Source organism: Sus scrofa, chromosome 15, assembly GCF_054392235.1.
Source record: "Sus scrofa isolate SSC_HxYL_T2T_F1_AM1 chromosome 15, Sscrofa_HxYL_maternal_Yorkshire_Landrace_v2.0, whole genome shotgun sequence".
Classification (NCBI taxonomy): domain Eukaryota; kingdom Metazoa; phylum Chordata; class Mammalia; order Artiodactyla; family Suidae; genus Sus; species Sus scrofa.
In genome coordinates, this window is record NC_139397.1 from 82,595,586 (window position 1) to 82,608,838 (window position 13,253).

The window sequence follows — 13,253 nt, forward strand, 5'->3', positions numbered from 1 at the left end:
TAATGAATATAAAAGAAGCACACTCATACATATAGAGAACAAACAAGTGATTGCCAGTGTGGCGAGAGAAAGAGACAATAAAGGAGTCAAGAAGTAGGAGGTACAAACTATTAGGTGTAAGATATGCTCAAGAATGTATTGTACAACATGAGGAACGGAGCCAGTATTTTGTAATAACTGTAAATGAAAAGTAACTTTTAAAATTGTGTATAAAATTAAAAAAAAGATTTTAAAGTATTTACCCGTTATGAAAAAAAAGTAAATACCATTCTACCCCCTAATTTTCAAAAGAAGCCCATGAATAAAACATACTGAAATGTTGACAGTGATTATCTCTGAGCGATAGGATTATGAATGTCTATAGTTTTTATCTTTTTTTGTTTTTTCTTTTTTCTTTTTATGGCACATGGAAGTTCTCCGGGCCAGGGGTCCAATCAGAGCTGCAGCTGTGGCCTACACCACAGCTTGCAGCAACACCAGATTCTTAACCCACTGAGTGAGGCCACAGATCTGCATTTTCACAGAGACAGCATCAGGTTTTTAACCTACTGAGCCGCAATAGGAATGCCTATCGTTTTTATCTTTATACTGCTTTGAACTTTGAAATACTTCCAGAATAGAATGACTTGTGATTTCACTTTGGATTGCCGGGCTAAACATGACTCATCCTTTAGTTCAACACTTATCTCCTCCCTTAATCCTTAGTTAGGCAGTGTATCACTAAAGATACTCCTTTAATATTCTAGACATATCATTCTCTTATCACCATAGTACTTTGAAACAATCATCTGCTTCTTTTTCTAGAGAGGCAAGGATCATATCTTATTTATCTTTGTACCAACATATAGTACAAAATAGACGTTTAATAAATCTTTTTGTTTAACTGGCTAATGAAAATTCAATTCAAGAAAAATTATTTTATGGTTTGCCCAAATTAAAGTTTCAGATAGGGTTTCTCTTCATTATAAAAATCTGTTTGTAGTAAGTAAAATGGAAGACTTATGAATTGTGAAACTGTGAAAATTACAGTAAGATTAGAACAAAAGTTCAGTTTCTTTGTTAATGTAAGACCATGTATAAAATATCTGAATATCATGGATAAAATATGTTTAAACACTAATAGTTTGGTTGCTCGTGATGAAGCTGAGAAATTCCTGTGAGAAAGAGTTTTGATAATTTTTCTTCCCTTTTTCTTTATGACATTTGTCATCTTTTTTGACTTTGTAAATTCAATAGCAAACTCTGAGATATTTTTCTTTTTTGTCATATTTGAGAATATGTAGTAAAATTCACATGTGAGACACTGAATAATGATTATTTTAGTGTAATTCTTTATAACTTGGTATGAAAAAGAACAAGTTAAAGATTATTTAGCTGTACGATTATCTCTTAATAAGTGTGATAGTGATTATTTTCAAGTTAGGAATAGAAATGATACATTCAGGATCATTTAACAAAGACAGTGATAATTAGGCTTAAAGGCCGATAATTGGAGAAGTAATAAGTTGAGGCATGCATATCCTTCTTGTTTACATAACAGGTAACGGACAATTAGATTTTTTTTCCACAAAAAAAAATTCCCTAAGGATTTTAAATCTCTACAGTAAGGGTGAGAAAAATGCCATTAAAAGTTAATCATTTTGTCTTCTGGTCTACCTCTGTTTTTTGCACCTATTTTTAGTTGAGCACTTGTCAAATGATATTTTATTTCTTCTTTTCTAAAATACAACCTTCTTGAGTGCAGGGTTCTTGTTTGCTCCTGTATAGGTTGCTAGCACGTGATAGGTACTCAAATGTTTATTGAATTAAATTGGATTAAGATGCTGCCCTCTAATACTTAGCCCAGGGAGCAGTCCTTCATGGGTTCCCTAGGTAAACTGGGCAAAGAGTGAAAATCAAGTATTTGTCCCAATCTTTAGGATTGGAAAAACTAGTCATGAACTAAGAAATGGGATGTAGAAGGACTCTTTGTTGTTCAGCATTGGAATGGGCTTCCTAATTACTTATTTCATTTTCCTTTTCTTTTTTCTTTTTCTTTTTCTTTTTTTTTTTTGATCTTTTTGTCTTTTCAGGGCTGCACCGCTGACATGTGGAGGTTCCCAGACTAGGGGATCTAATTGGAGCTGTAGCCTCTGGCCTATGCCACAGCCATAGCAATGCCAGATCCGAGTCGCGTCTTCGACCTACACCACAGCTCATGGCAACACCGGTTCTTAACCCACTGAGTGAGGCCAGGGATGGAACCCGCAACCGCATGGTTCCTAGTCAGATTCGTTTCTGCTGCGGCATGATGGGAACTCCATATTTTCCTTTTCTAATAGTTGATGGCTAGAATTATCAGGTTGGTGGTCAAGAACATCTGTAAAAAGGAGTAATTTTTGCTACCTCTAAGTTCTGGTACTATACAATGAAGTTCCTTATTGTATGCCAGATTTGGGAGAGGGAATTCTTACCCTTTCCCTCAGCAGTCAAATGTCATCATTTTAAAAGCTGTCAAGAAAGAGCATTTTTGTTATTTCTTGAGTTTGTTAAATTCAACTAAATTCTTTTGAATTGATAACTCTGCCAAATGTACATAGTATGCCTTAGGTTGTTCAGAACATGTCTATAAGTCCCAAAAGAAGTACAAAGAGATAACGCATAAGTAATAATATAATCAGTGCTATAATATTTTATATATGTGAAAAGTAGTTTTTGAAATAGTAATCTGAAGTTAGTAATATTATCACCAGTATAATATTAATGTTCAGAATATATTTCTGATCTTGTTACCTATCTAAAGTCCAGCTCTTTTATACTAAAAAGGATCAAAGCAAAGGACATTGAGATCCAAGCTGGAAACCCAATACTGCTAATATTTTCCTGAAATACTAGAGTAGGCAATAACCTTTAGAATCCAGTGTCTTTTTCAAATACAACTACTATTAGGTAGCTTCTTTTCTAAAATAAACATTGTATTAATGTGCATGTCTTAATCCCCAGGGCTTAAAACAGCAAAAGGAAGTAGGAGTTGAAAGGATATTGGATGCATGCTGACTTCCATACCTAGGGGACTATTAAAAATCAAGGTCAGCGAGAGTCCCAGGATGCAGGACAGATCAAGGAAGGAAGCACACCATGGCGGTTGTTTTCCTTTCCTGCTGGCTACAACATGGGCAGTGGAGAGGAAGGTGGCTCTTCTGTTTGGTACTTTCTGTAATTCTTCTCTGTCACTATGGTTGGCTTGTGGCTGATCACTGCTTTTATTTCATTCATCAGAGAAGAAAATGCCACTTAAATATTGCTGGGTATAATAGGAAATAGCATCAGTAGCACAGTGCCTCGCACATAGTAGGACTGACTGAATTAAAGTCAGATGATTGTCTCATCCCAGTAATGTCTGGAACATTCAGTTCCTTGGATAAATTCAGTCTTTCAGTACTTAATTTGGTATTTGAAATTATGACTATCAATTTTTACTAATAAAAATCTCACTGGATTTCTAAATAAGATCAGGCTAAATAGGAACGCATTTTTAATATTCTGGGACACAAGAAGGCTGGACTATAGTGGAAAGAGCTCTGGACTTGGAGAAATATGAAAGTACCTGGGAGCATTTTTCAAAAAGTATATTCCCAGCTACTTCCTCTCCTAGTTTCCACCAAGGACATATCAGGATCTCCAAGGCAGACAATTTATAGTTGAAAAAAATCTGGTCATGCAATTTGGATTTCCTCTTCCCTACTTTCTGTTCCCTTTACCTCCTGAGTTGGAAAAATCAATGAGAATTTGATCTATAGGGACCTACGTATTAAATCCTATGGTTTTGCCAGTAAAAATTCTACTACCTAACAATGAGTTTCTTCCCAGAATTTATCAATATTTATTTCCTTCATTGGTGCTTGTTTAGTATGTGGATGTATTCTCTCAGATTATAGATCTTAATTTTAAAGTCTGGAGTTGTAAAATAGAAATAGTGGATTAAATGAGGATCACTTTCTCTTTCTCCACTTTGTTTTCTCTAGGCTAGCATTTAACATCTTGGATCAGAGACCTTTAGGGATATGGGCCTTCTCAATCTTAGCAGTAGAATATCTGCTGTTGAAACTCTGGGTATGTCTTATTATACTGGTAGAAATAGTAGCTCTAGCATATAGTAAGCTCTCAAGAAATGGTTGTTTCAGCAAAGTACCTATATGATTTACTAAACACATTGTAGGAAAATATTAAAAGTAGCTTAAAAATACTGTCTTGCTTTTATTTTGACTCGTAGAGTAAAGAATCAGACTTTTTCCTAGTTATATTTAAATTCTTTTTGACCAAATATAAACTGGGTGACTTAGAGTTTCCTAATGTGATAGAAATAATCTTTCTAAAGAGAAGGTATTTTTATTCTAATCACTTGTACGTGATTACCTATTATGGTCATTCGAGTGAGCAGGGAGCTTTTATTCATCAGTTCATGGTAGAAAGTCAACTTCAGCTTCAAATTAGTAAATTCCTGATCAGATATCTTGCTCTTTAAGTCCTTGGAATCATCTCAATGTGCTGTGTACAAAGTTGCCACTCAACTGTATTAATTATTATGGTTTAAAAAATAAAAATATTTTCTTATAATAAAAATAATAGAAGTTGGTATTATAAGGAATTGTATTGAGAAGGAAAACAGATATGTTATCTATAATTCTACCTATGATGAGCAGTGTGGAAAATTTTCATGTGTTGCTGAAAATAATTTAATATTTACTCATGCTGATGAAGGGTTTTAAAAAACTAGTGAAATTTTTCTTATTTAAAACAAACTATCAATAATTTTATCTCCATAATCTTACTTGGGTCCAGTAACACATGGCTTAATTAGTTTAGGAAATATGTATAGTCACTCAATAACCATTATCAACAACTTTTCCTACCAAAGAGCTTCTCTTTTGTGGATTATAGAATCTTTCACCTCTCTTTTGCTGAGACTTATAAAGCGAAAGGGTATGTCCCCGGGCTACTCTTGTTAGATTCATTCTTTTCAAAGTTCTTTAATATCTTGATGATTGCTACCATCAAAATATTCCTTACTGTTATTTTTGATGGGAAATTATAGAAAATATATTTTATTTGTAATAGTGTGTGATTTATCTGTTTCTCACAATTAAAATATTGAAAGTGTCTACCTAATTCTTATTAAATTAACAATGATTTAAATGCTGATTTTTGGGAGTTCCCATTGTGGCACAGCGGAAACGAATCCGACTAGGAACCATGAGGTTGTGGGTTCGATCCCTGGCCTTGCTCAGTGAGTTAAGGATCCGGTGTTGCCATGAGCTGTGGTGTAGGTCGCAGACGTGGCTCAGATCTGGCGTTACTGTGGCTCTGGCGTAGGCTGGTTGCTACAGCTCCGATTAGACCCCTAGACTGGGAACCTCCATATGCTGTGGGTGTGGCCCTAAAAAAAAGGACAAAAGATTAAAAAAAAAAAGGAAAAAAAATGCTGATTTTTTTTTTTTGTGTGTGTGCATAATTTGATCTTACTAAGACATATCAATTTGGATGTCATTTTATCTGTTTTTGAAGATCCCCCAGGTACTAAGAGCAGGATACCTAGTAAAACTTATTAACGTCATTTTGTTTGAATTTTGTCTTCTGTGGGTTTCTGGGAATGAAGTGAATTGCCTCAAAAGTGTCAAAATCTGGTGAGCTGGTTGGAGTCCACCTTGGACTAGTCCGTGTAAGAAGTTAGCATCTTAGGTGAGATTCTTAACGTCCACTAGACTTGCAGCATTGCAGGCTGTACTTTATATCAGTAGCCAGGTGTGAGCAGTGATACAGGGCTTGGGAAATCTCTCTCACCGGCCCAGGGATCCAAGGCATTCAGTGCAAAACCTGGCCAGCAGCCCGAGTGAGTAGGAGCCATGTGACTCTGGTGAGTTGGAGTGTGCAATTGCCTCCTGCTTCAGAGCTACCTGATCCGAATACTAAGCAGAGCGAGTGCCGGGCTGAGTGTAAGACATTGAAGATACTGCAGAGAAAGGTGCTTATTCCAGAGGCATTACAAAACATGGAGATTAAAGACCAGGGAGCCCAAATGGAGCCGCTGCTGCCTACGGTAAGAGACAACCTGCTGTCACGTAGATTAACAGCGTTTGCAGCAAAACCTGTCAGGCAAGCGGTCTGCTAGCCAGGTTCAGCAAGTGTACTTTTGGGGTGGTGGATAGCTCCCACGACATATGGACAGGGGTCTCCTCCCATCTTGGGTGACTGAAATGCATAATGCAAAGCACATGATTCTTTTCCCCCTTCTCAATATGGATGCACTACGGTGATGAAATGTCTCATGTTTGCTGCTGTTTGAAGAGATGGCTAGGTTTAGCAGCAGGGGCAGCTGTGTGTCTCTTTCCCTGTCTGTTACTGCCTGTCTCTCTGTTAGGCTGTGCAGTCAAGCCCCTGCAAAAAAGCCCCTTTCTATCGTATTTCTTCTGTGATAAATTTCCTCCCAATCCCTCACTCCCCTGACAGTGAGGTAAGGGAATCTGCTGCTGTTGCAGCTCTAGAGATTTAGTCTCTGCAGAAACCAGGGGAAAAGAGAACAGAAGGATAGTGTGTGTGTGTGTGTGTGTGTGTGTGTGTGTGTGTGTGTGTGTGTGTTGTCAGTTTCTCTCAAAAGAAAATGTGTCATGGTTCACATACAAAGACGGTATGCATTTTGGTGGGGACAGGCACACAATTCAGATGTGAGCATCTGAAAGGCTCCCGAACTCATTTGGAAATAGCCAAATGTTTATTTATGGGCTGTAAGCTGTCTCCCTAGATCTGATTCTTAGGTGAATAGTTAATTTGCCTCTCTTTCCTACAATCTCTGGCTGGCTCACAGACTTTATAGATCTTTAGGCAGCATCTTCTTTCTCAGCCTAGAGCAGCTGATGTTGCTGTGTTCAGGGAAGAAAAGAAAAATAACAGTGTTTTCTTGACGCAACAGAGATGCCAAACACTAGCTTCCAGCCATCTATCGGTGCTATCACAGATCAGGACAGCAGATCTGTGTTCTGCACCAAACCAGGCTGAGGGGCTGTTCTCAGCTGTCTGTTGCTTAGGCTGGTGACCCACCTTGCAGGCTAGGGACTGGCAGCAAGCTCTCCATATCTGAGTCCATTCCTAGGCTTTGAACACATCTTTCAATCAAATGATTCTCCAGGGGGAGTGAGCAAATTCTGGGCCACTGTATTTTTAGGGCCTTATCTCTCCTGCCGGGCTCAAAAGCTGCAAAAGATTCCAGTTTGTATCCCAGAATTGGCTGTGGCTACTGAGCATGCCTACTTCTCAGGATGTCAGACTTGGGCAGGGAGGGAGCAGGGAGGTGAGACTAGTGCAGGAGTCACCACCAAGAATGGAGCCTAAATAAAAGGCTGGGGCAGTGTCAGAGAGGAGAAAAAGAGGAAAGCATTTTAATTAGCTTGCCTGCTTAAAGGTAGAGGCATCTCTTTACACATTGAAGTGGAGTTATTTTACAAAAATAAGAGTAAAGGATTTGTCTGTATCCCCAAGCTTGAATAGATACATAAATTAGGATTCTGTGGGTACTCGGAATAAAGGGTGTCAAGAATGTCAGAGAATTATTGTTTCCTAGATGAGACAGAGAAACTATACATAGGAATTGGAGAATGGAGATTTAAGCAAGATTAAGGTATGGAGGAAAAAAAAGCCTTTTTTTTTTTTTTTTTTTTTAATGGGGAAGGGGTTTGGAAGTTCCCTAGAAAAGCAAGCTGAAGTCAGTTTGATGTGGCATATGAATTGTCAGGGAATATTTGAAAGGTTTAGGAGCAAATGAGGATTAACTAGAAAAATTTAGAAGACTGTAACATTACTGGGCTAGATGGGCAGTCAGTTTGTGGCTAGAAAGAACAGAGAAAATACAAGTTTGGTTAGAACAGGTCTACAGTAAGTTGGATGGACATTTTTTAAGAGGCAAAAGTTTGCATTTCATGTGGATAATAGCCAGGACAAAATAGTTACATAGTTTAATGGCAAGAGAGAATTATGATAGCAGTTCATTATTTACAAAAATAAGCCTGAGAGGCTAGAAAAGTTGTTGACTTATTGGCCTACTTTTATACTTGTATAGAATTTTCAACTTCCCAAATTGCTTTTATGGCTTTTTTTTTTCACCTCAAAAAATAAAAATAATGTTGAGTAAAGCAGATCTTATCATCTTAATTGTCTTAATTTTCAATGTAAGGAATTGAGGTACAGGGAGTGTGAATAACCTGTCAGAAGTCCCATAGTGATGAAGTCAAAACTAGAATATAGGTCTTTTAAAAGTAGTTTTAAAAAAGTATTCTTTTACCTTACATTGTTAACCTGATTTATAAAAATCAGATCCTGGACTGGAGTTTTTAATGCTTGGAAGAGAAAGGAAGAAATAATTTGGGGCTCTATTTTAGAAAATTAATCAGATGACTTTGTAGATAATTATGTGAGAGGTAATGTGGCATAGTATTTTAAAACACAGTCTTCTAGGTTCCAGTACTGCTATTTATGTGCTGTATGATCTGGAGAAAGTGATAAGCCCTTAGTTTCTTCAGTTGAAAAATGTGAAGGGAATGGTTGTGTTTTCTCTTGTGTTTTGTGATGAGTAGTTGAAATAACCTATATGAAGTACCTGGCACTTAGTGAGTTCTCAATAAAAGTTAGCTGCTGTTATCATTGTTAATGGAAATACAGACACTGAGATAAATTCTAGGTTTCAGGATTTTATGAAAGATGGCTTACCAGTACTATCTGCTAAGAAGGAAAAATGGGGAAGTGAAACCCTGTAAAGCATTGTACAGTGGAGGTGGAAGGTAGGGTTTTTAGTTTTAGCCATGGAAACTTTGCACTATGGTTGGAAAGTCATTTAGAAAGTCATTAAAAGCCAAGATTAGATGTGGAACAGAAGGATTCAGAGGTAGGTAGAGAAGTAAGAGAGAAAGAAAAATCGTAAGAATGGATTAGTATGCCAAATGAGTGAATGTATGAATTCTGATTCAAGTGGAAGTGTGGAATAGAGTCTTTTTAAGCCTTAAAGGTTTACCTTAATTTAGTGTGTATAAAGTATATTTTGAGAGTTGGTAGGGAGGAGGCCCTGATATGATCTCTTTTCTCTCAGTCCTTTTTAGGGAGCTTCTGAGATTATTATTTTTTTTTTTTCTGAATCAGGGCATTTGTAGGGCCTAGACACATGGTTAGGACATTCAACTCTTCTAGGCCCAGAGTATAGTCTGGTTTTAACAGCACCTGAATGTTATGTCTGAAGCAATAGAACAGTCAGGTTCAGAAGATTCATTCACTTATTAAACACCTACTATTAGTCAAACATGTTCTTGGTGATGGGAGTACAGCAATGAACAAAACAGAAAAAGCCCTGTCCACATGGACCTCACAATCTGGCTAATCTAGAGGTAGGATTCCATTTAACTTGTTGAGAGACTGCTGTTTTCTCTTTAAATATTTAATCATTATTATAAATTCTTTGAGATGGGTATAAATGGAGACCATATGAAATAGTAATGATTGTAACATTACTTTAGTAAGGATGGAATTTATCTTTTAAATGTATGAAGCAGGAATTTAGGATATTTACATATGACTTTAAATTTTCTGTTGACATTCAGTGTTGAATTTGCTGCTAGGAGTAAATACCTTGACAATCTTTAAATTACCAGGCCATGAAAAGGCGTCTAAGAGGATATTTTTATAACAAATATTTCTCATATTATTTAATCTTGGGTGATGTGTGGTAGTCCATGTTGGATCCCTTCTAAAATTCAGATGTCCTAAAAGGAATTTATTTTAAGTTAACTTACTTATAAAACTACCCTGGGGTATGGAACTAGAGTAAAGATTGCTTTTTAAAGGTAATATAGTATAGTGTGAATGGTAGAATTGAGTACCTTTTAAAAAGTTAATTCCAGATTCTCAAATGGCCCAGTTTATTGAATTGCTTTATTTGTGAAAAAAAGTTGTGAAAAAAAATTTATATTATTATATTAAGGAAAATAAAATGGGACTAAAATGTCAAAGTAACATAGGTTGACTAAGACATTGATATTTCCATTTTATTATAATTTAGATTATAAAATGAATTTACAGAAAACATACTCGTTATGCATGGTAATACATAGGAAGCAATATTCAGTATAAGAAATCAATTCTCATTTCCACTTTCATGACTTGAACTGTTACTCCACAATGGTGAGTGAATATAGAAATAAATTATATGTATAGAATGCTAAGGTTGGTAATGAGTAGTGGAGTCTAAAAGCCTACAAGTGTTGATTTTATGATGAGAATATTGAGGTCAGATAAGGAAGTTGTATAGCTTATGATAGAAGGTTAGAAGATATCTGGACCAATGTCTAGAACTCAAATAGAGAGCATGGCCAGAAAAATAATCACACTTCCAATGTGTCATTTCTTTCTAACCTCAGGATGGTAGTTGTTTCAGAACAGATTACAATGCATTTCAAGATGCTTCAAGTGAACGGAGAAATATGAGTACCACTCTCAACCCATTTTTCTATGTAGATAAACTTCCACTCTTCCTTTCTCATACCTCATAGGATACATGGCACTTGATCATTTGGCTTTCTGTGAATATACTACTTTCAATCTGCATAGTAAACACTGGAGATTTTATTTATTTTTAGGTAAATAATAATAAACATTTTAATGTATTCTCCCACTTTAAAAAGTTATCTCAGATACCCCTTGGGATGTGTTGCTCTTGTTTAGGAAAAGGGAATAATTACTATATAGTGCATCTGTCTTGTGCAATTATATATGTTTTGTTTGGAGAAGGACTGTAGGGATCAAATGGAGACTAGTTTTTTAGACTAATTTCTTAATTTCCAGATGATGAAACCAGGCATCAAAGTGGTAAGGACATGCATTTATACTAGTTAATGGTAGAGGTTGGTCTGGAGTCCTCGTTTCTTGATTCCTAGGTCATCATTCTTTTCACTAGAATATAGCATAGTGTAAACAGATGAGTGTCAAATTAAAATGATGATGGTAGTTAGACAATCTTTGTGAAGTAATAATGGGTACTGCCTCTGGCTTGTGCTAAGCACAAACATCTCTAGTCTTTAGGATAATCCTAAAAGATTGCTAATGTTATGTAGCCTTATAGATAAAAAACTGATGCTCAGAGGGTTGAATACGTTACCCAGGTTCACATGCTTTATAAGTACTGGCTACTTTTGAAAATAGCTGTGATTTGAAAATATTTCATTTAACTAAAAAGTGGCTCTATTCTTTTAAGTTAAAGTCATTAAAAAAAATAAAGAAAGTGGCCTTTCACATCTACCTCTTAAAAAATTAAAGTACGGTGAAACAAGGTGCTGTAAAATGTAAGGTATTGTAGACCACATATTGCATGATTCCATTTATTGGAATGTCCATAATAGGTAAATTCTTAGAGACTAAAGTAGATTAATGGTTGTCAGGCCTTGGGGTGTAGGTGAGAGTTGAGAGGGCCTGCTAACAGCTATGGGGTTTCCTTTTGGAATGATGGAAATGGTCTAGAAGTAGATGGTGATGCACAATGTTGTGAAGGTACTGAACACCACTGAACTATACACTTCAACGTGATCAATTTTAAGTAAAAAGTTGCAAAAAAAGTTTAATGTTTAACCATTATCACTAACAGGGAGGAAGTTGAGGATCTAAATAATGCTTATATCAAGAGAAGGGCACATAAAATATTCATGAAAATTAAAAATATCTTGGAGTTCCCGTCATGGCTCCATGGTTAACAAATCCGACTAGAAACCATGAGGTTGCGGGTTCGATCCCTGGCCTTGCTTAGTGGGTTAAGGATCCGATGTTGCCGTGAGCTGTGGTGTGGGTCGCAGCCGTGAGCTGTGGTGTGGGTTGCAGATGTGGCTTGGATCCCCGTGTTGCTGTGGCTGTGGCATAAGCTGGCAGCAACAGCTCCGATTGGAGCCCTAGCCTGGGAACCTCCATATGCCGTGGGAGCGGCTCAAGAAAAGGCAAAAAGACAAAAAAATAAAAATAAAAAATAAAAAAATAAAAAAAATAAAAATAACTTCACACGCACACATACCTCAGATAGTCTCTACCACAGAATTTATTCTCTTTGTGATGATAATGCTGAGGTGGGCCAGGGTTTTAGCAAACTATTTGTAGACCTGGAGGTCTTTTGAAATATATTTTCAAAACTGAGTTAAGAAAGTATATGGCATATACTGTACATAAGAGAGAAAGAGAATTATTTACTTTGGGTCATATTGTTATTTCTTCTCCAAATTAACTTTAAAATTTCTCTTGATACTCACTAAACTTTAATATAAGGAAAATCAAAGCAACTAAATTTCTAAGGAGCTACATTTTTTTCCCATTAAATCTCATTCTGTGTTGCTAACATTTTTTTAAAAGTCATTGTTGGTCTAGCCTCATAAAATATTATGTTACTATGTGGTATAGTAAGTCAAACTATAAAGAGAGTGTCAATTATTAACCATTTTAAGAATTTATATATTTAATTTCATTGATACAGTTGAATTATTAAAAATTTTATATTTTATATAACATTGATTTTTTATAGTTTGTTTCTTCCAAAATGTTATGGTGGTTAAGGTGATTTGTATCTCTTTGATGAAATGTCTATTAAAAAAATATATATTTTAGTATATTTTGGGTACCGGTTTCTTGTTAGAAATATGACTTGCAAATGTTTTCTCACTGTTTGGTTTTGCCTCTTAATTTTCTTAATGGTGACTTTTGAAACACAAAAGTTTTTAGTTTTGATGGTGTGTAGTTTATTATTTTTTTCTTTAAAGATTGCGCTTTTAGTGTTGAACTTAATAACTAACTCTACCTAGACCAAGATCACAAAGATTTTCTCTTATTTTTTTTCTGGAAGCTTTATAGTTTTAGCTCTTATGTGTAGATCAATGATCCATTCTCAGTTAATTTTTGTGTATGATATGAAGTAAGATTCTAAATTCCTTTTTTAAAAAATACAGATATCCAATAGCCCCAGCACTATTTGTTGAAAAGATTACCTTTCTCATTGGCTTTTCTTGGCAGGTTTGTTGAAATTAAGTCAATATAAATATAAAGTTACTTTTTGGACTCTGAATTCTGTTGTATTGATCTATATGCCTGTCCTAACCCTAATACTACACTGTCTTATTATTGTCTTTATAATAAAATTTGAAATCAGCTAGTATAAATCTTTCAACTTTGTTCTTTTTCAAAATTGTTTTAGCTATTCTAGGTCCTTT

The 13,253-nt window shown here is 35.7% G+C and overlaps 1 protein-coding gene across 34 annotated transcripts in view; it reads left to right on the top strand.

Annotated features, from left to right (window-relative positions):
- SLC4A10 (solute carrier family 4 member 10) overlaps positions 1-13,253 on the top strand; it is a 428,088-nt gene that overhangs the window by 112,617 nt on the left and 302,218 nt on the right. For 22 of the 34 annotated variants that reach the window (XM_085001248.1, XM_085001240.1, XM_085001257.1 and 19 more), the window contains exon 1: positions 5,926-6,076. The exons of the other annotated variants lie outside the window; for them this stretch is intronic. Coding sequence is in view for 10 of the 22 variants with exons in the window: in XM_085001250.1 (XP_084857376.1) it covers positions 6,029-6,076 (48 nt within the window). In the remaining 12 variants the exon portion in view is untranslated. Of the gene's footprint in view, positions 1-5,925; positions 6,077-13,253 lie in introns of those variants that run through there. 34 annotated transcript variants of the gene reach the window in all.